The 19,738-nt window shown below is 39.1% G+C and overlaps 1 protein-coding gene and 1 pseudogene across 2 annotated transcripts; both read left to right on the top strand.

The window, feature by feature from the left end:
• Positions 1 to 1,025: 1,025 nt before the first annotated feature.
• Positions 1,026 to 6,640, top strand: LOC147162846 (rho-related GTP-binding protein RhoU-like; annotated as a pseudogene). The gene is made up of 5 exons (XR_015097114.1): positions 1,026 to 1,075; positions 4,239 to 4,506; positions 4,566 to 4,624; positions 4,699 to 5,083; positions 6,605 to 6,640. The product of XR_015097114.1 is annotated as a rho-related GTP-binding protein RhoU-like (transcript).
• Positions 6,446 to 19,347, top strand: LOC147162845 (zinc finger FYVE domain-containing protein 1-like). The gene is made up of 11 exons (XM_086095454.1): positions 6,446 to 7,734; positions 7,806 to 8,310; positions 9,367 to 9,581; positions 9,717 to 9,823; positions 9,905 to 10,013; positions 10,122 to 10,219; positions 10,376 to 10,493; positions 12,359 to 12,529; positions 12,760 to 12,940; positions 14,258 to 14,368; positions 17,840 to 19,347. Exons 1-11 carry the CDS (start codon positions 7,228 to 7,230, stop codon positions 18,070 to 18,072), a joined length of 2,355 nt encoding a protein of 784 aa, XP_085951580.1. The 5' UTR covers positions 6,446 to 7,227; the 3' UTR covers positions 18,073 to 19,347.
• Positions 19,348 to 19,738: the final 391 nt, after the last annotated feature.

Raw genomic sequence — 19,738 nt, 5'->3', positions numbered from 1 at the left:
CCATCCATTCATTTTCTATGCTGCTGATCCAGCTCAGGGTCATGGGGACGCTTGCAGCTTGAGGTGGGGTGAACGCCAGCCAGTCCGCGGGGCACATGTCACGCAATGTAGAAAGGGCAATTAAAGCAAACGACCGCAAGCACTCCAGTTAATCCATCACGGTGTCTATGTGGAATTCAAGCAAGCAGGTCGAGCCCTTTGACCTCATGACTGTAAACAATGGCAGATGAGATTAGGTTAAACATGTGCCGCAAGCAAGCGGCGGTACCCCAGTCACGACCCTGAAGTCGCGACCCTGAAGTCGCACCTAGCGTCCAGGAAGGAGCATTTCCGTAGCGCTGTCGCTCCGTGTGACGGGAGAGCCAACCCTGTGTAATCCCCAGCCTTTAAAAGGCGCGCGAATATCTGCTTAAAGCGACATTATGTGAGAGATGTTATGCAAATGGGGGCTTGATCACTTCATCTCTGTGCCAGCCACTTGTTTTGTGTGCTGTCTGCCATGTTGATTTTAGGCTTAGGGTGGGGCTTAATCCTTTAACACCTATATGACAGATTTCTCCATTGTTGTCAGATTTGTTATGAGACCGTGTTTGCTGGTAGCCGTTCAAACCACACACGGCAGCCAATTCAATATACAGTATTTCGAGACACGCACAAGTTAAATTGAATTCACAAGAAGCATTTGGAATTGTTGGAGGGGAGTTTTACATACAGGGGGTACCCTCCTAAATAGGCAGACCTATGCTAAAAAGATGACATCTTTCAAACAATGTCAGGATACATTTCTCCAACAGAACTAATAGCCACACTTGGTGGAGCGTGTGAGAATGCTTACAGACAACATGTTTACATTAAGAGATGTGCAGTCAGCTGGCTGGAGACGCTGATCGGTGCACTGCTGACATCTGCTGCATGGTACAAGTAATGCACACACACGCACACACACGCACACACACACACACACACACACACACACACACACACACACACACACACACACACACACACACACACACACACACACGCGCAGAGCAAGAAAAAGGAATGCTGACTGGATCATAGCCATGAACAAGCCGTAAGTCTTAAGTCAAGTCAAGATAAATTCGCACATTAGCTACTTTGCACTCAGTATCCATACTTTCATTAGTAACATATTCACAATCAGTCAATGTTTTATTAATGGTCTCAAAACAGTCTGAATATAAAGTATTACTTTGTTTTCTCAATTAAACATGTAGGTGAAATGCAGAGGTGGCAAATCCAGGTCCAGAAAGTAAAAAATGTGCCACAGTTTGGCTTTCGCCCTGATGCTAGTTTGCTAGCTCCCTAGCAGGTAAACGAGCACCAATGGAGTTAGCTAGCTAGCACTTGGGGCTAAAGCCAAACTGTGGCAGGGTTTTTACTTTATGGACCTAGATTTGCCACCTCTGCTGAAATGAAGCTTAGTTCATGTTTGACTAGCTATCCGTTAGCTAAACTGCTACGCTAACATAACTTACGTCACGTGTCTTTGTAGGTTTATCGTGATGGATAAAGATGTCATGAAAAACATGAATTCAAATGTAATTGACAATTCCAAACATTTGGGAATTTCCGCAAGGCAATGTTCCACGGCGTATTCTATTGCTTTTGCATACAAACCAGGCATATTGTAGTCAAACAACATTTTATCACATTTTCAAATCAAAATAATCCTCACACATCAAATTTCAATGATTTAAAGTTCAATGCTTTTCAATGAGCGGAGAGCATCCGTTCACCGAGGGAAAATGCTGCATTTGAGGAAAGGAAATCGGATCTATCCCACTCGGATTGTGTCAGTTGCGACCTCAAAGCTTTCAAGGCAAATGTAAATACAAAACATATGCTCACGTGACCCAACATGATGAACAAACAATTGATCCGAATCTGCCATTTTTGTTGTTCACATTTGCCTTGAACAGTTTGAGGCCAGAACTGAATCCAACTTCAAACCTTCCTCGAAGCATAAGACTGCCATTTTGACTTGTGACGTAAGCTCGGAATTGTCAATAATCGTCATTACTTTCTCCGTAAGATAGAGCACAAAGGTGGGTTGAAAAACAAAACAAACAAAACAAACGGCACACTATCTTGAAAATTCAAAATTGTCAAGTCATAAAGTTCAAGTCAAAGGCAAGTACAGTCTCATGAATACCAAGTCAAAGTCAAGTTTGACTCTTCCATGAATTTTTGCTGAGCAAGTCTCAAATCCTGAAATTGGTAACTCGGGTTCAGTCATGTGCCCTCTCCATAGCATGTAATGAGGGGAAAAGTTCTCCTTGAGAGGGGTGGGAAGGTAATGGTGCAAGGGTGTATTTCCTGTGTTGGACGTTTACCTTGAATGAAGGAACAGCATTGAAAGCAACAGCTGGCAGAGGGCGGCCCATGATGGGCGCCAGGGGACCCAGATGTTGCCCTCCTACCTTTAAAAGTGTGTAACACCACAGGTGGTGGGAAAGAGTGGGAGAGAAAGGGGCAAGAGAAGGATTGAGTTTGAAACAACGGCCAACAGGAAGCAGAGACCTTACAACACAATGCACGCACAGTTTCCTGCAGGAGTAGACAGATAAGGGACAACACTTTGTTTAAAGTCATATTTTCAGCCCCAAACATTTCCCGCTGCTCTAAAAGCACATTTTTACAATGTGCGTACAATTCTCAACCGTAAGTATTTGGAAGTGAAACGACAAGTTTGTTATCCGTCAAGAAGAAACAGTCACGTATATAAGGCTGTTAATATCCTCCACCGTTTGTGTGTCTGTGTGTGACAAGGTGTGTGCGATAGGTGAATGCCCAAATGCAAATATGCACATTCTATTTTGGGGGGTTGGAGGGGGGCATATTGTAGCAAGCAGCCAAGTTTGTCAACCTCTGTATAAAATTAAAATATTTATATCCTTCCATATACACTGCATATGTGTCAATGGATGAACCCATTGATAGCTATAGCTTTTGAGTGACTTCAGAGTCATGCTTTTCATGGTTAACATTTCGGTTGGAATTGTGTAATACTTAAGATGGACGTTTCACTGTAGCCAAATTACTTAGTTCCTTTGTGACAATGTCAATAAATATTGTGAATGTGAATTCATCTTAAAATGAAATTATTGTATGCCGCAACTGATGTACAGCAGCAGCTGCTGTTAATGTTAACCATAAATAAAATTGAGTTGAGCTGAGTATTGAGTATTTAAATCTGAACATAATATCAGCAATAGTGATAATGTGTCACAATGCAATACAGTAAAGCACAACCACGATACTTCAGATGAAGTATTAACAGTGGGGCACTGTGTATATAGCTTGAATAATTCTTTGGCGCAAGGGAGTAAAGTGCTGATGATTGTGGGGGACTAAGACATTTCAGTAATAAACGTTGTTTTAGGAGAAAGCGTAACAAGCAAAGAGGGGGGAAAGGGGGGAAAGTTGTTGTTACTGTACAGTCTCCAAACCAGAGCAACACTTCCCTCTGTGGGCCAAAACTGACATTGCATTATGGAAGTAAAGCCAAACGTAACCCTTTTTATTTATTTATTTTTGTTTCTTCTTCTTCTGCTGCTGCGTTTTCTTCTTCTTCTTCTTCTTCTTTTTCGTCATATGACTCTATTTGTTGTTCTAGTCATTCTCCATACATATATATTTATTTGTTCAATTGATTTAATAACTGTTTTGTTTTTTTGTCATTGTACTGTGACGAAAATGTTCTCGTAAGTGATCTGAGAACCACATTAAAAGATGTTTTTGACCAACTGAGGTGATCAGTTGAAGTTAAAGTGAAAGTAAACTGTTTCTTTACATTATTTGCTGTTCTGTTAAACCTTCCTATTATTTATTTATTTGTTTGTTTATTTATCCATCCATCTTTAGATTATCCTCACTTAGTTCACATGTGTGCTGGACCCTATCACAGCTGATTTTAGTTATTTATTTATTGTTTATCTTCACTTAGTTCACATGTGTGCTGGACCCTATCACAACTAATTTTATGAATTAATTTATTTCTTTATTGTGGAGAAAATTGTAAAAAGAAACATCTGAAAACAACATCAAATGGTGAAAGTGGGCGTGCCTATGCAAATGAGCAGCAAACGGAATCGGACAGTGACTGTTGGACATAACTCATCTGATTGGCTGCTTTTGTTCTTTTGAACTGGAAGTGTCCCGCTTCCCTTTTTTTGTGTGTGTGTGTGGGGGGGGGGGGGGGGGGGCACTCACAGGGAGAAGATCTCTTCATTACAGTAATGTAACCATGCTGTGCGGACTCTGACTAGTGTGGGATGCCGAGGATGTGTAGACAATAAGAAGGAGAAAAAATGATGGCACAACAGGCTCCTCAGAATCATGAGAAGTCCGGCTGGCCAAGGGAAGAGTTGAGCTGCCTCCTGGTTGGCGATGGAGCTGTGGGGAAGACGAGCATGATCATCAGCTACATCTTCAACGGGTACAACAGCGAGTACAGGCAGACGGCTTTCGACGTGTTTACTGGTAGGACCATATCATTTTAAAAAGTTGATATTGTAGAACTGATATTTATGAATTCACAGGTTTGGTTTATGTGAATGGAGTGCAAATACGACTTAAACTGATTGATACAGCTGGACAGGTAAATGCCTCACATGGTGACTGTAAAAAGTCTTCAAAAATGATATATGAATTTGTGTTTATGATTGTCAACAGGATGAGTTTGGCCATCTTCGCTCTCTATGCTACGCCCACGTGGACGTCTTCATCCTATGTTTCAGCCTCGTCAATCCTGTCTCTTTTGACAACATCGCTTCGAAGTGGATCCGGCAGATCCGTGCACGGAACCCCACATCTCCCATCGTCCTAGTGGGTACCCAGTCAGACCTTTGCCATGACGCGGACGTCCTCGTTCACCTGGCCCGGCGGCGTGCCAAACCGGTGCCACCGGGCCAGGCCAAGAGGCTGGCACGCAGGATCCGAGCTTACGGCTACATGGAGTGTTCGGCTCTGACCCAGCATCACCTCAAAGATGTGTTTGACTGCGCCATCTTTGCTGCTATGAAGCACAAGCACAATGCTGCAAAAAAACAAAAGCTTGGTTTGGTTAAATGCTTTAAGACTTTTTGTGAATGTGGCTGGAGGAGAATCTTTAAATGAATGTGAGTCTGCATACTACTTTCTTCTTTCTTGTTTTTTTCAACTCCTGTCTTGTCGCTATTTTTGTCTTTCATGTTTTTGTATGTGTTTTTTGTATTTAAGTGGAAATAAATGCACTACCGAGCAGCACATGTTTAATTCCCATTGTGCTTCTTTTTACTCACTAACGTTCCATTTAAAAAGAAACAGTGGCGTGAGATACTGTCAGTGAAGAAATTGGAGGGAAAGTAGCAGCAACCAAGTGTTATTTGGAACAAATGGTCACCTGCTGACACTTTGAAGTGCTTGTTTGCAAGACAAAGGCCATTTAAAGTCATCCTCTGTAGGAAAGATTACTTTGGGGGATGTCCTCCAATCAGAAATCCCCGTTACACTCATTAAAATTCTTAAAGACTTTAATTACTACTGTAACTCCCAATACTTTTTTTCAAGCAACTTTCATTTTTCAAATAAATGTTATTTTAATTTATTTGTTATTTATTATAAGGCTACGCATCTGTTTGACCTGTACCAAATTATTGCTTAAATGCACCTCTACTTCTGTACAAGTGATTTCATTGTACATTTTTTTGTTGTTAAATCAAAGACGAAATTATGATAACTACTTTAGCCATTAAAGAATATATAGTTACACCATTACTAAGGAATAGAGCAGGGATTCAAAACGTTAATTAATCCAGCCCACCAAAAATGTACATGATCAATTGTCCTGTAATATTTATTGCATTAATTTAGCTGATCGTTCCTAAAATTGGTTAATTACGATATCATATATATATACATACTGTGTGTATAATATACATATTGTTTTAAAAATACCATCCATTCATCCAGCCATTATTCTATATAGTCTTAGTCTATATATGAGTAAAATCAATAATTTTACATATCGGTATATGTTTTACAATAGCTTTAAAAACTAAACAAAACAACCACAACAAAAAACAATTGTTTGATTAAAATGAAATAAATACAATCTAAAATAAATTATTTTATTAAATAAACAATTTTATATATTTGACAGTTATACCACTTTGTAATTTGTTTTATTTATTTATGTATGTATTTATTTATTTATTTGACCTTATTTATGAATGAAACCTGGTCTATCTGTCCTTTTTTGAGAATGAAATATGACCTTTGAGCACAAAATTCTGGTATAAATTGGTGGAAATGAATTGTGTTGTGGCTTGAATTGACGACGACTGCGTTTTCCACTGTTGGACTACAGTTCCCATGATGCAGTAGCGGACCGCCCTCCACTGACCCTATGACTGAAAATAATCTGATCAGCTGATCTGTCCTGGCGTCAACATAATGTAGCTAGAGAAATCTGTTAGGGAGGGGACTCAAGAACAAAAACAATGACACGGCTCGGACGGATTTAAAAAAAAGAGGTGCCTCTTTAAAAAATATATACTTTTATAGCGACGTCGTAAGGATCCCCCTCCTTGTTTGGTAGTGTCTGCGGTTATTCAAGCTGTTTGACATCGACTGACTGCAGTTTTGTTGATGTTTTGAAGTGTCTCTCGCTAGCTGCTTGTTTTTAGCTGCTGCTTGCTCCAAAACGACGGCGTTGATTTAGACAAAGATTCGATACGCACACAACTGCTAGCTTGGAGCAAAGCATTTCTTGTTTGGATGCCAGATAATATTTGCCGTGTTAGCCGGCGAGCTATTTTTATGACTAAGGGCCAGTCTGATAGGTAGCTTGTTGTTAGCATTATTTGCTCATTCATCATAAACAAGGAAGAGTTCGTTTTCTCGGTTTGCTAACTGATTCATAGTCATCTTTCTATATTTTAATTCTCATTTATTGTAATTAATGTTAATGTGCATGCTTTGTTTTTAGTTATAACTTTTATATGCTTGAACTACACGCTGGCTGAAGTAAGTTGTTTTATTGTTTTCAATTTAACCAGTAACCTTGCCAGAATGCAGCAAATTTAAGTATTTTTTTTGTTCAATTAGCGAGTATTATCACAAGTTTAACTTAAAAAGGTGCTATTGGAAATCGCTGGTGCTACAGTTAAAACTTTTCCAAAAGGCAATCAGCTGTATTTTTGAAGTGACAGAAAAGAAACGATGAGTGGGCATGGCTCATCTTCTTCAGAAAAGGGAGTCAATACAAGTCCAACATGTCAAGAGAGTTACGCCTGTGGTGGCTTTGAGGAGGCCTCCTTCGAATGTGAAGAGTGCGGGACCTTGCAGTGTGTTCGTTGTGATCTGGAGCTTCACAGTCAGGAGCACCTCCAGAAGCACCAGCGTCTCCAGATAAGGCCGGGCCACATCCCTTACTGTGGCAAGTGCAAAGAGGGGGACAATGGCAAGCGCAGCAGGTCAGTGGTCCGCTGCCAGAATTGCAAAGTGAATTTGTGCCAAGAGTGTCAAAAGCGCACTCACAGTGGCGGGAACAAGAAGAAACACCAGCTCATATCGTATCTTCCGCCACCTAAACACGTGGAGCTCAAGACTGTTCAAGCTTCTATTCAGCCTGCCATCCAAATCGTTGATGAGAAAAAGTCACTGAGGGCAAAATTGCTGGAAAATATCTCGAGTTTCCTCCTTGTTGATGAAAATGAGGAAATGCAGGTACGCTGTACAAAAGTAGTGCATTAAAGAAGTCAATCAAAGTCTTAATCATTTGATTTAAAATTTCTCAGATAGAAGATGACTCTGCATTTGTGAAGAAGCTGAACTGCAGCGCTGGCCAGCTCCTAAAAGTGGTGTCCATCTTTGGTAACACCGGAGAGGGCAAATCCCACACCCTCAACCACACCTTCTTTATGGGCAGGGAAGTGTTCAAGACTTCTCCCACGCAGGAGTCCTGCACGGTCGGTGTGTGGGCGGCCTTCGACCCCTTCCATAATGTGGTGGTCATCGATACGGAGGGGCTGCTGGGGAACAGTTCCAAACAGGGCCAGAGGACCCGTCTCTTGCTCAAGGTGCTCGCCATCTCTGACCTCATCATCTACCGCACCCACGCAGACCGTCTCCACGACGACCTCTTCAAATTTCTTGGGGATGCCTCGGAGGCCTACTTGAAGCATTTCACCAAGGAACTGAAGGCCACCACGGCTCGCTGCGGTCTGGATGTTCCTCTCTCCACTTTGGGTCCCGCTGTGATCATCTTCCATGAAACTGTCCATACTAAGCTTCTTGGTACAGGTAGGAATTCTGGTAGCTTTGCTTATACAGTATTGGAACAGCAAGGTCAAGCCCTCTTTTTGTACACATTTGGGATTCAGATCAAAACATGCTATGAGACAAAAGTTGAGAATTCCATCTTTTATTTGATTATTTATATGCACATTAAAACAGAATTACAGGATAGCAAGACTTTTGACAACAATTGTGCAGGAGAGGAATTGAAGCTCAGTGGCTTTTATGAAATGCTCCACTTTAAAAAAATAAAATAAAAACAGCTCATCAAAAAAATGAAAAAAAAAGTGCAAAATAATGATATAATAATTATTATAACAATAAGTAATAATAACAAAATGATAAATAAAAACAAAGTATTAGAAACATAAAACAAATAAATGTATACTTGAGTCTAGCTGAAGTCAAGAAATGCAATAGATTCATTAGTGAGATTATGTCAAAATTTCTGGGACCAACTGATATGAATTTTTTTTAGGTTGATACAGATTTTTAGCAGAAAAAAAATACAGATTACCGATTAATGGGTCGATTAATTATAAAAATATATAATATAATGCATTCCCCAATGCATTTCTGTGGACGTCAATTATACACAGAATATCACTATTCGTGGGCCGGCCTCAGTCCTATTCTCTGTGAATAGCAGGGGTGAACTGTCAATATAGTGAAAAAAAAGGTACATTTTCAGTTCCCAGAATGCATTGTGTAGCGCAATGCATTTAATTGATGAAGTTAATCCTTCTCATACAGTATGTGTGTTAACAATAGTTGAACACATATTACATTACATTTGATTTATATTGCACTAAATATATATTTTTGATTTTGATTTTTTTAAACAAACCATGATTTAGGTTGTGTTTAAAATAGCGACATACAGATCAATTCCTTGCGTAACTTGCTTTGCTAACCTAAGGATTGCTTGTAGTAGTAGCTGGAAAAGCTGTTTGTATTGTATCTCTGTCAAATGTGTATGCTTGAGCTTTACTTCCATGTCTCGATCACGGAAGTAGCCCAGTCTAATATATTTCAATGAAACATATTTGTGCTTTGTGTTAGATAAATCCCAGGAATCCCTTGACCGGCTGCTGATGGACCGTTTTAAAAAGGTTTCCCGTTTCCCGGAGGCTTTCAGTTCTGTTCAGTACTTGGGCACACAGACTCTGACCCCGCCCACGGACTTCTGCGGCCTGCAGAATAAACTGGAGCAGCTCCTGGACAACAACGCCACGCGTTCTCCACGCACCCCTGTGGTCATCTTTAAAGCTCTGTTGGTAAGGCGGCATCGAAGCAATTACAAAGTTGAACTACTCGTCGTAAACCAGTTCACAACCTCCACGTTATGCTTATGTTCAAAAAGGAGCACCTTTGAGTTGTTTTGTAGTATTTTCTGTTTGATATCCTTACAGGCGTTAAGCGTGCGCTTCAGCGGGGAAATTGGAGACGAGCTGGTAGCTCACAGTTGCTTCTTCCCTGATGAGTACTTCACTTGCTCCAGCTCGTGCCTCAGTTGTGGGTCAGTGTCTGTTAAATCCCGCCCTCACTCTCCTCCTGTTGGTACTTTGTTTAACGTTCTGGCCCACTGATGTCATCGCAGATCTGGTTGCAAGAACAGTATGAACCACCTCGGAGAGGGAGTCTGCCACGAGGCAAAGCATCGTTGTCGCTATTCTCTTCAGCATGATAATCGCATTTACACCTGTAAGGTAAGTGCAGTGGGTTCTATTTTTCCCTCATGTTCACGCAAACTAGTTCTTTGCACACAATTCGGATGTTAGTATGCCGGCCAGTAACTCAAGGTTACATCACCTCAGGCTTGTTATGAAGGAGGCAAAGAAGTGATTGTCATCCCGAAGACATCAGCCTCCTCGGACTCTCCTTGGATGGGCCTCGCCAAGTACGCCTGGTCAGGGTGAGTAGGAGGGGAGGAATCCGCAGGGTCAGGCATAAATGAGCTTAGTCGGCGCTATTGTTACCCTGCATGAACTTGTGTTCCACTTCTTGCACAAGCATGAACCAGTGGAGCGTTTCTCCACATTTTTCACAGCTCTTTTGTATTCATGATCAGGTATGTTATCGAGTGCCCCAACTGTGGCGTGATCTATCGGAGCCGTCAGTATTGGTATGGGAATCAGGACCCAGTGGATACAGTGGTCCGCACCGAGATCCAGCACGTTTGGCCAGGGGTAAGAGGAACGGGTTGCAGGCTAGATTACTGTATACCTCAAATAGTAGCCTTCGGTACAAGTGACGTCACTTGCTCGGATGTGTCAAAACAACTTTTGGGTTCTGAACAATTAGCCACATTCAAATCAACATCTCAATTGAGTAGAATACAATTTTGGAAGGAAAAAAACACACCACTGCTTCATTTCAGCCATTGGCAAGCTTTATGTACATCTTATTTATTTACTATTATTTTTAGTGTCTAGATAGGCTTAATGCTTGAAAGTGATAAAGGCACATATATTTGTTTGTGTTATTGTTGTCATCTTATTTATGATTTACTGGTTTGTGTTTACTTGATTGTTAGAATTTTGTGAAGTTGTCATAGTAAATGCTTATAAGACGGCAAGTCAGATTTTATTAATGCAATTAATTTAAGTTAACAATTCATGGTTCATTTGACTTTATTTTAGACAAACCTTCCAGACCAGACCCAAAATATTTATGTATGATAAATCAGATTTAGTTTATTGTAGATTATTTTATTGTTTGTATAAAGACGACCTTGAAAAAAACCCACATATTCATTTAATAAATTTTTTATTAAAGCTTTCAAAACGATTACATTTTTAAATCAGATTAATCATGATTAATCACTTAATTAAAAAGGCTTTTTATCAACATTTGCCAAATTTGAAGAGGGCCTGTTGTGTGCTAATTCTTTCCACATTTAATGTTATGAGGATGTTTTTTTTTTATCCACTTCACATTCTCACCATCCTCTCTTTCTGACCAGTTAGTTGTATGATAAAAAAAATATGACCTCAATATTTTGACTAGAACAAATATTCTGAATGTCATGCGCAAACTTTTATTAAATGTTTTTCATTAATGCATGTTATGTTTATTGCTCAAACACAACCTGCGCTACCTTTAACGCAACCATCCGCCATCAAGCATCCGCCATCAAGCTAAAGGATCATCTGCGGTCAAAATTAATAGTGATTAATCTGTGTTAATACCCGATTAACGCAATCATTTTTTGTGATTAATCAATAAGTTAACGCTTTAACTTTGACAGCACACATTTTTATTTGTTTCAACTTTCAGGCAATAACAAAAGTAACGCAGTAAGTGTCAAATTTCAACAAAAAAAAAAGCAAGATGTTAACAAAGACCAATTCTCCCTGAAAGGGAGTGGGAAGAAAACGTATTTAATCTTTTGCTCACACTCGTTATGGTCATTATAATTATCACTACTATAGAAAATGTTGGAACAATTGCTAAAATAATGGATTTTAGTACTTGGGATACATTAAAGATCTCATTGATATACAAATTAAAGAGTTTTGGCCCCAGTACGGACCCCTGGGTGACGCCACAAGAAATTTTACGTTTTTTGGATGGCACCGTATCCTTCAGATAAATTCCATATTTTTAGAGCTTATTGAATAAGGATTAAATGATTAATTGTTTCAAAAGTTTTTTTTAGATCAACAAAAAATACCAACAATCTATTTTTTGATCAATTGCATTTGTAAATTCTTCAATTGACTTTACCATTGCAAAGTTTTACATCAAGTGGTACAGTTTGGTTTAGTACATGACACCTGACAACCCGATTGTCGCTATGAAGGCAGGAACCAAATAGCAGCGTGAGATCCATAAATAGCAAGACATCGAGCAGCAGGACAGTGTAAAACACAATCTTATCTGCAAATGGGGATTATTGAAAGACAAAAAAACAATAATAACACAAAAATAGAAACTGCTAATTTAGACAGCGGCGTATTTCACCACAAGTATTTGTACAAATGAAAAAATCCTGTCTCTGCAGCTGAGCTAAAATAATAAATAACAATGATTGAATGCCTGTGTCGTGCAGTCGGAGGGCTTTTTAAAGGACAACAGCAACGCAGCACAGCGGCTTCTGGACGGAGTGAACCTGGTGGCCCAGTCTGTGTCGGAGCTCAGTGTCAAGCCTGCAAAGGCCGTCACCTCCTGGCTGACAGACCAGATCGCCCCCACCTACTGGAAACCCAATTCCCTTATCTTGGTGAGCGACCCATAATACACCCCCCCCCCCCCCCGACCCCCCACCCGCCACACAACACCAGCAGCCTTCGTCAACACTCGGTGTCCCGAGGGATGTTTATGTGCTGTTCCTTTCCTGTTACACAATCTTTATGTGTGCTCACAAGATAAAAGTGTGGACTTCTCCTGCCCAACCCCTACCGACATTACAAAACAGGTCAATAACAGCGGCTTGTTTATCTCTCCTGTAAGCTGTGCCATAAGTGTCAAGCGGTCTTCCTGGAAAACGACACCAAGCATCACTGCCGTGCCTGCGGGGAGGGCTTCTGCGATGGCTGCTCATCCAAAGCTGCCCCCGTCCCCGAACGCGGCTGGGGTCTCGGCCCTGTGCGAGTGTGCGATGTGTGCTTTGAGCAGAGAGCCTCACACGCAGGTATGACCACAATCATTAGTGGGGATAGACCGATTATCGGTCGGGGACGATATTTGGCATTTTGACAAATATCAGTTTTTACGAATATGAAGGCCGATAAAGCTGGTATGTCACTGAGTGGTCAATGCTTGCGAACGCAGTGAATTTAGGGTTTTCATCAGATTCAGATGTTAACAGACAGTTTTTACTTGTTGTTAAAGACATTTTGAACATATTCAGACAATTTTTCACTGTCTGCGAAGATCTTTTGAAACCTTATACGAACCCTGACGAAAACCCCAAATTGGCTACATTGGTATTTCACATTCATTTGTCGCGCAGTGAGATAAAGGGAACCTTTTAATTTATGGCTTTATTTAAATTTCCACTTTATAAAAAATGATACTGGCACTGGGAACTCCCTACACCTTTTTTTTTTTTAATAAATAAACAACAAATTAAAAAAGTTATGTTGAAATTTTGGAAAACTGTTAACAGTAGAACATTTTAGGGAACTATTTACATGATTAGTTTTTGATTTAGCTTAATACATTCTGATGACCCTGGTAGCTCCCTCCAATTTTTTTTTTAGAGTTTTTAAACAAAGCTGTCAATTCTTTATACACTGTAAAAAAAAAGAAGTAATATTTACTTGAAAAAAAAAACAAGGAAAGTTTTTCACTAAAAAATTAAGTACATTTTACAAGGAGAGTTTTGAATACATCTTACCAGTTTATTTATATATAAAAAAAAAAAAATATATATATATGTATATATATATATATTAAACATAATTATGGGTTGAGGTTTAAAACCCACAACCTTCAGTCTGGGTGACAGCCACGCTTCCACCTGAGCCATACTGCTTTGGTCTCGTATTAGACACAGCAGAAACGCATTATAGTTGCAAACAGCAAGAGTGGGGCATGGCTCAGCTGGTAGAGTGACTGTCTACCAAGTTGAAGTTCATGAGTTCATTCCTCAACATTGCATTTTTTTTTTTAATAAACTGGTAAAATGTACTCAAACTCTCCTTGTTAAAGTTACTTCGGATTTCTTTGTGAAAAAACGACTAGATTTTTACAAGTAAATATTTGTATATTTTTTATAGTGTATGTTTAAAATTAAAACGTATTTTATTTTTTTTTATTTTTTTTTGACACAATATTTTCTCTTTTACTGCAAATGAATATCAGCTTGAAATCAGTTATCGGTCTCATTATTGGCCTTGATAAAAACAACAACTTTCTATCACTACTCATTAGTGTCACATGACCCCCACTCTAACCTCACTTGTCCTAGTAAGTGCACCTCAGTGATAATTTTATCTTCATGCAGCTCACGAGGAGGAAGAGGAGGAGGAGGAAGGCGGAACACTCGCCAGGAAGGTTGGCGAGGCGGTGACCAACACCATAGGGGTTGTAGTCACCGCTATTGACATCCCACTTGGTGAGTGTTGCCCAAAGCAAAACCTAGAGAGGATTGTTGTGTAACCGGAGTAAGTCACTCTGTAAATATTGCCGTAGAAATGCATTGCCCTCTGGTGGCTGAGACGTATCATCTTTACACTCAAGTAGTAGGATCCTTTTTCAGTTTCATCGCTCAAACATGAGCAGCCTGCAATTGCGCTGATAAGAAATATTTCCACGAACAGACTACATTTTACATGCTTTGTAAATGAAAATGTCCCAAATGCCAACACTTTTAATATCAAAATGGTCCCTAAAGTCATTAATTGACACACCCTGGAAGATTTTATGGTGGCTCCATAGCGTCAGTGCTCAAGCTCGGCCATTTAACAATCAGCTCTGTCATTAATTGCGCAGTCTTATTGTAATCGAGAGACTCAGCAGATGCTCAATAGCTCAGTTAATTTCATTTTAAGGGCCCTCGTTTCAAATTCACTGTCGTCGTACATAATTTGAATGTCACTGATAGTGGTTGTTGGAGCTGCTTATGCAATTTCTTGTAGTATATTAAATTAGGGTGTTTGCTGTTTCGAGTTTCCTACAGAAAACATCCCATAGCAGTAAATAAGGCCATATTGTACCTGTACACTCACCAGCCATCTTATTTAGGTAACGGTTGTAAAATCAAAATCTGATCTTAAATGCAGTGTTTCAAATATTATAAACTTCTCATTAGGATGTACACCAATGCAACTCAAAAATCATCATATTCACTCATTCACTGCCATAAATTAATTTAAAAAAAAAGATTATTAAAAATTAGGGGCAAGAGGCGCTTAAAATTTGTAATTGTAATTATTATAATAATAATAATAATAATTATGTAATTTGTTAACAAAAGTGGGGGGAAAATGTTAAACTAAAATAAATAGTTCAAATGAACTTTTTACGTTTATAGCCGTCAATGGCAGTGAGTGATTTTTTTTGTTTTAAATAAAAGATTTAAAAAATCGGGGTGTCAGGCAATTAAAGTTTTTAATCGTAATTAATCGCATGACTTCACTAGTTAACTCGCAATTAATCACAAATTTCATATCTGTTTTAAATGTGCAATAAAAAAATTCTAGGTTTTCATACACTTGTTAACAAAAGTGGAAAACAATTTTAAACTAATATAAATAGTTAAAATAAAATGTTGACGTTTATAGCCGTCAATGGCAGTGAATGCGTTAAAGGGGAAGTCAACCCCACCCCCCCAAAAATAAAAAGCTTCTTGACAATAATATATTCTATGCAGCCCCACTTGTCCAAATACAGTATTCTGGTAATATTGCATTAGTGGAACATAAGTTAAGCAGCAAAATCCAGCAGTTTTTATCAATATCAGAAGACATTTTGCCACTTCCTGTCGAGTGAAAATGACATCACAGTCGCTCAGGTCTCAGGTAACAACCAATCACAGCTCAGCGTTAGAAAACAGGTGAACTGTGATTGGTCGTTGCCTGAGCCCTGAGCAACTGTGATGTCATCTTCAATTGACAGCAAGTGGCAAAATGGCCGCCTCCTGAGATGGATAAAAATGGCTGGATTTTTCTGAATAACTCATATTCCACAAATGTAATATTAATCAGAATGTCATGTTTAGACTAGTGAGGTCGCATAAAACATATTATTATCAAGAAATGTTTAAGGTTTACTTCCCCTTAAAACAAATAGCATCATTGGATAAAGTGTTTGATTTATTTTTTAGTGCTGCTTTTGCATTGTTATTTGTTAGACCAGTGGTCCTTAACTGAACCCCCAGGGTTCGATCCAACCCAGGTTAAGAACCACTGTGTTAACCACTGGGCCTTTGTACAAGCACCATAAGCACTGCATTGTGATTGGTTGTCAAAAAAAGATGAGGAAGAGGTTAAGAGAACTTAAGTGAAAACTATCCAAAGGAGGTTTTATAGACCCACCTGGCCTTGAAGGAGCGCTTTCCACTTTCAGAAATGGACTTAACAGTATTTGCTGATGTGGTGTGCGTTATATCAACAGGCCTCCAGTTACAGTCCTGAAAGCCAATTCATCTTCTTTACTGAACGCAATACTCTCTTGCACTTTGTCTGGAACGACAGAATGAGGACCTCAAATGAGACAGGAAATAACATGGAGTCAAGTATTTCAGTGTGACACGCTGCTGCTGGTGTTCTGCCATTACCCTCGGCGTGAGCCAGCTGTCACAGATGCTACGGATGATGTGCGAAAAAGCCGCCACCATATGGAGAGGATGGCAGTGGGACACGTTCAATAAACAAACAGTCAAAAATGATCATGTATGATGAACACTGCACAAAAAGTTTAAAAGCGGGCAAACAATAGGAAACAATAAAGGGATTTATTATCAATACCAAAGTAATAAATCCCCAAAGTAAGGCTAAATAATCAATGAAATTCAAATCAATATTGCAATGTAGTCGAATGCAATTTTTAAATTTGCCAATGCAGCCATTTGGTGTCAAAATAAAATAAACCAACACCTCTGCTCATTTTTGGTCGGTATAGGAAACTGATGTCGTGGACTAATCCCCAATATCAAGGGTTATAGTAGTTTTGGATATTTATTTTAGTTATTATTTATTTCATTAGAATTTTTGTTTTTAAATTCAATTAGTTTTAATTAGTTTTAGAGCAAGTTTGTTAGTTTTTATTTTTGGGAAAATGCTTCATTTCAGATTAGTTTTATGATTATTATTATTATTATTGTTATAATTATTATTATTTTATTTGTTTTTAATATATATGGAGCATTTGTTGAGTGCAACATATTTAAAAATATATATATACTAAGTATTGTGTACTAAAGTAAACTACACTTATCAAACATTGACCCTTGTTTCTTTTGTAGCTACAGATATACAGCAATATTAAAATAAATACACTAAAAAATAAACCCAGAAAGCTTATCTATGATGCTGAAATTTACATTTTAATTTATAGTTATACTTATTATTAGTTAGTTTTGTAAATGTAAGAAGAAGTTTCAGTTAATTTTCATTTTGATAAAAGCATTTTTTTCTTTTTAGATTTTTCTTCATTTTTTTGTTAACTATAATTACCTTGGTGGCTACACAGGTTAATTGTGCCTTCTTCTATTCAAGCGCACTGAATTATTCAACTTGTCACCATATGTCGCAGGTACAAATGGATGAAAAAAAGATGTAATTTCCCATGTCACACCCGATGACCTCTCAGAGCATGATAATGTGCCACGACAAAGTGGTTTGGAATCACTGAATGAGGCCTGAGTGCTGCCCACAATTGCACAAATGTTCATTATTATACAGTATGAGCAGCATGTAGATTAAGTGCTTTCGGACATTTTGTAACAGTTCCTCTGAGATGAGTCATGTTTTTAGAACAGCATGGCTTGTCTGGATCCAATTCGCTCGTGTGCCGTATATTGCCCACAGCCTTTCTGTTGCGCACCCCTGCATTAATATCAATTTTCTCAACTTTCTCTTTGAAGGCCTGGTGAAAGACGCCGCCCGTCCTGCCTACTGGGTGCCCGACCAGGACATTCTCTCGTGCCGCATCTGCCGACGCGAATTCACTGCCAAGCTGTCCAAGCACCACTGCCGCGCCTGTGGCCAAGGAGTGTGCGACGAGTGCTCCCCGGAGCGCCGAGCGGTGCCGTCGCGTGGCTGGGACCATCCCGTGCGCGTGTGCACCAGCTGCAACCAAAAAGCCGGAGATCTTTAACAGAGACGATCTTCCTTTACGCAGAATACTTGGACGGAACCGCTCGCTCCCCAGCCAGCGGTTTTGTCTCGTATCTGTGGAGAGGAAGTGCTTAGCTATACTGTACATAGGACACTTAACAAATTTGGGAAGGTAAACGTTCATGTGGCCTTTGTAAATCAGCCAGAATCTGTGAGTTACTTGACTGAGAGTGTAATCTGCATTTCCACTCTTGATTATTCAGCGTGTATATTTGAACTCAAGTTGACACACGTCCTCATTTGTATGATAGATAAGGCTGATGAGCTATTTTTCTACTGTGAGAAAATATTATAAAAAAAAATAATCATTTAAAAAGTGCTAGCTAGTTGAGCATTATTAGATTCCAGCCATTCTTATGTCGAGGAGCATTGTTTGTTTGTTGTATGTGTAATGGCAAAGAGATGTTTTATATGCGTGCAGGTTAATTTGCATGCATGCCGTGTTGCAACTTTTTAGTTTTTGCACTAAGCCTTTTCTTTTTTTCCAGCTGTTATAGGCTGTTGCTTACCATGGCCAAAATAACAGATGTCCAAAGTTTTGGATGTATCTGCCGTGCCAAATCATTCAGGTCACTGTGTCCGTGCTGGTTTGATATTTCTATATTACCAAGTCAGTTGTGAGTGTATGATGATGTAGACCTGTTTAGCAGCTTGCAAATGTATTTATGTTTGAGAATTGATTTAAAAAACAAAAAAACAGCACTCTGATATGCATGGCAATGTATGAGAGCCTTCTGGCTTTTTTTTTTTTTTTTGTGGTTGCTCTCTGAATGACATCATCTCTGTCATTGGAAATATAGTTGCCATTTTCCTTAACAGTATTTTTCTGAATTGGACATAGTTACTACTACCACTTGAATATGAAATGACTGAGATGCCATGAATCTGTTGAAAATGTGTTTTGCATCACTACATGTCCTCTGCCATTACTTAATGTGTAATGTCATGAAAGATCAGCCTTAGCCTTAGAAAGGCTTTTATTTTATTTTAAATTGAAGTGAACAAAACAGTCTGCTATATAGACATAGGGGGAAAATAAATATAATACTGGTAATCCTGTATCAATACAAATATTTGCCCCTGAAGTTCTCTGGTCTAGGAAGACCTCATGTCATGTGTGACTCACAGAAAATACATTTGACAAAAATGTAACACACACACACCAAAAACACACATTACGTTGCACAGGATAGAATAGGAACTTTACTACATGTCACATTACTGGAGTTCATTCCTATTAAAAGAATGTGCAATCTGTTGCTTCACATATCTTCTATGGTGTTTTAGAAAACGTGTGTATGGATGAAAGTATCTGACAAAGATAAAAAGTGTCAGACATAAAGTGGGACTCGCCTCTGTGTCTCTGATGTGTGTTTTGGGGCGTTGTGTGTGTAAACCCACTAACTGCAGTCCTATGTGGGAGGAGAAGATAGTGTTTGCATTCCTTTCTGTACTTTTCTCTCACCGCTGCAGCCTCAGATAAAGTGAGGAAAAGCATTCCATTTGAGCTTATTGATGATGCCATTAAATAATTAATAATTAGTTAAATGAATAATTAAACACTGCTTCCGTGTGCCCAATCTCTGGCGTCGTTACGTGTCCGTGACGAGCCAAAACAAATGTTCATATTCATTGAAGTTGCGACT

This window comes from Leptonotus elevatus, chromosome 14 (assembly GCF_054856555.1).
Source record: "Leptonotus elevatus isolate MCC_2025b chromosome 14, RoL_Lele_1.0, whole genome shotgun sequence".
NCBI lineage: Eukaryota > Metazoa > Chordata > Actinopteri > Syngnathiformes > Syngnathidae > Leptonotus > Leptonotus elevatus.
This window is presented reverse-complemented; position numbering and strand designations above follow the sequence as displayed.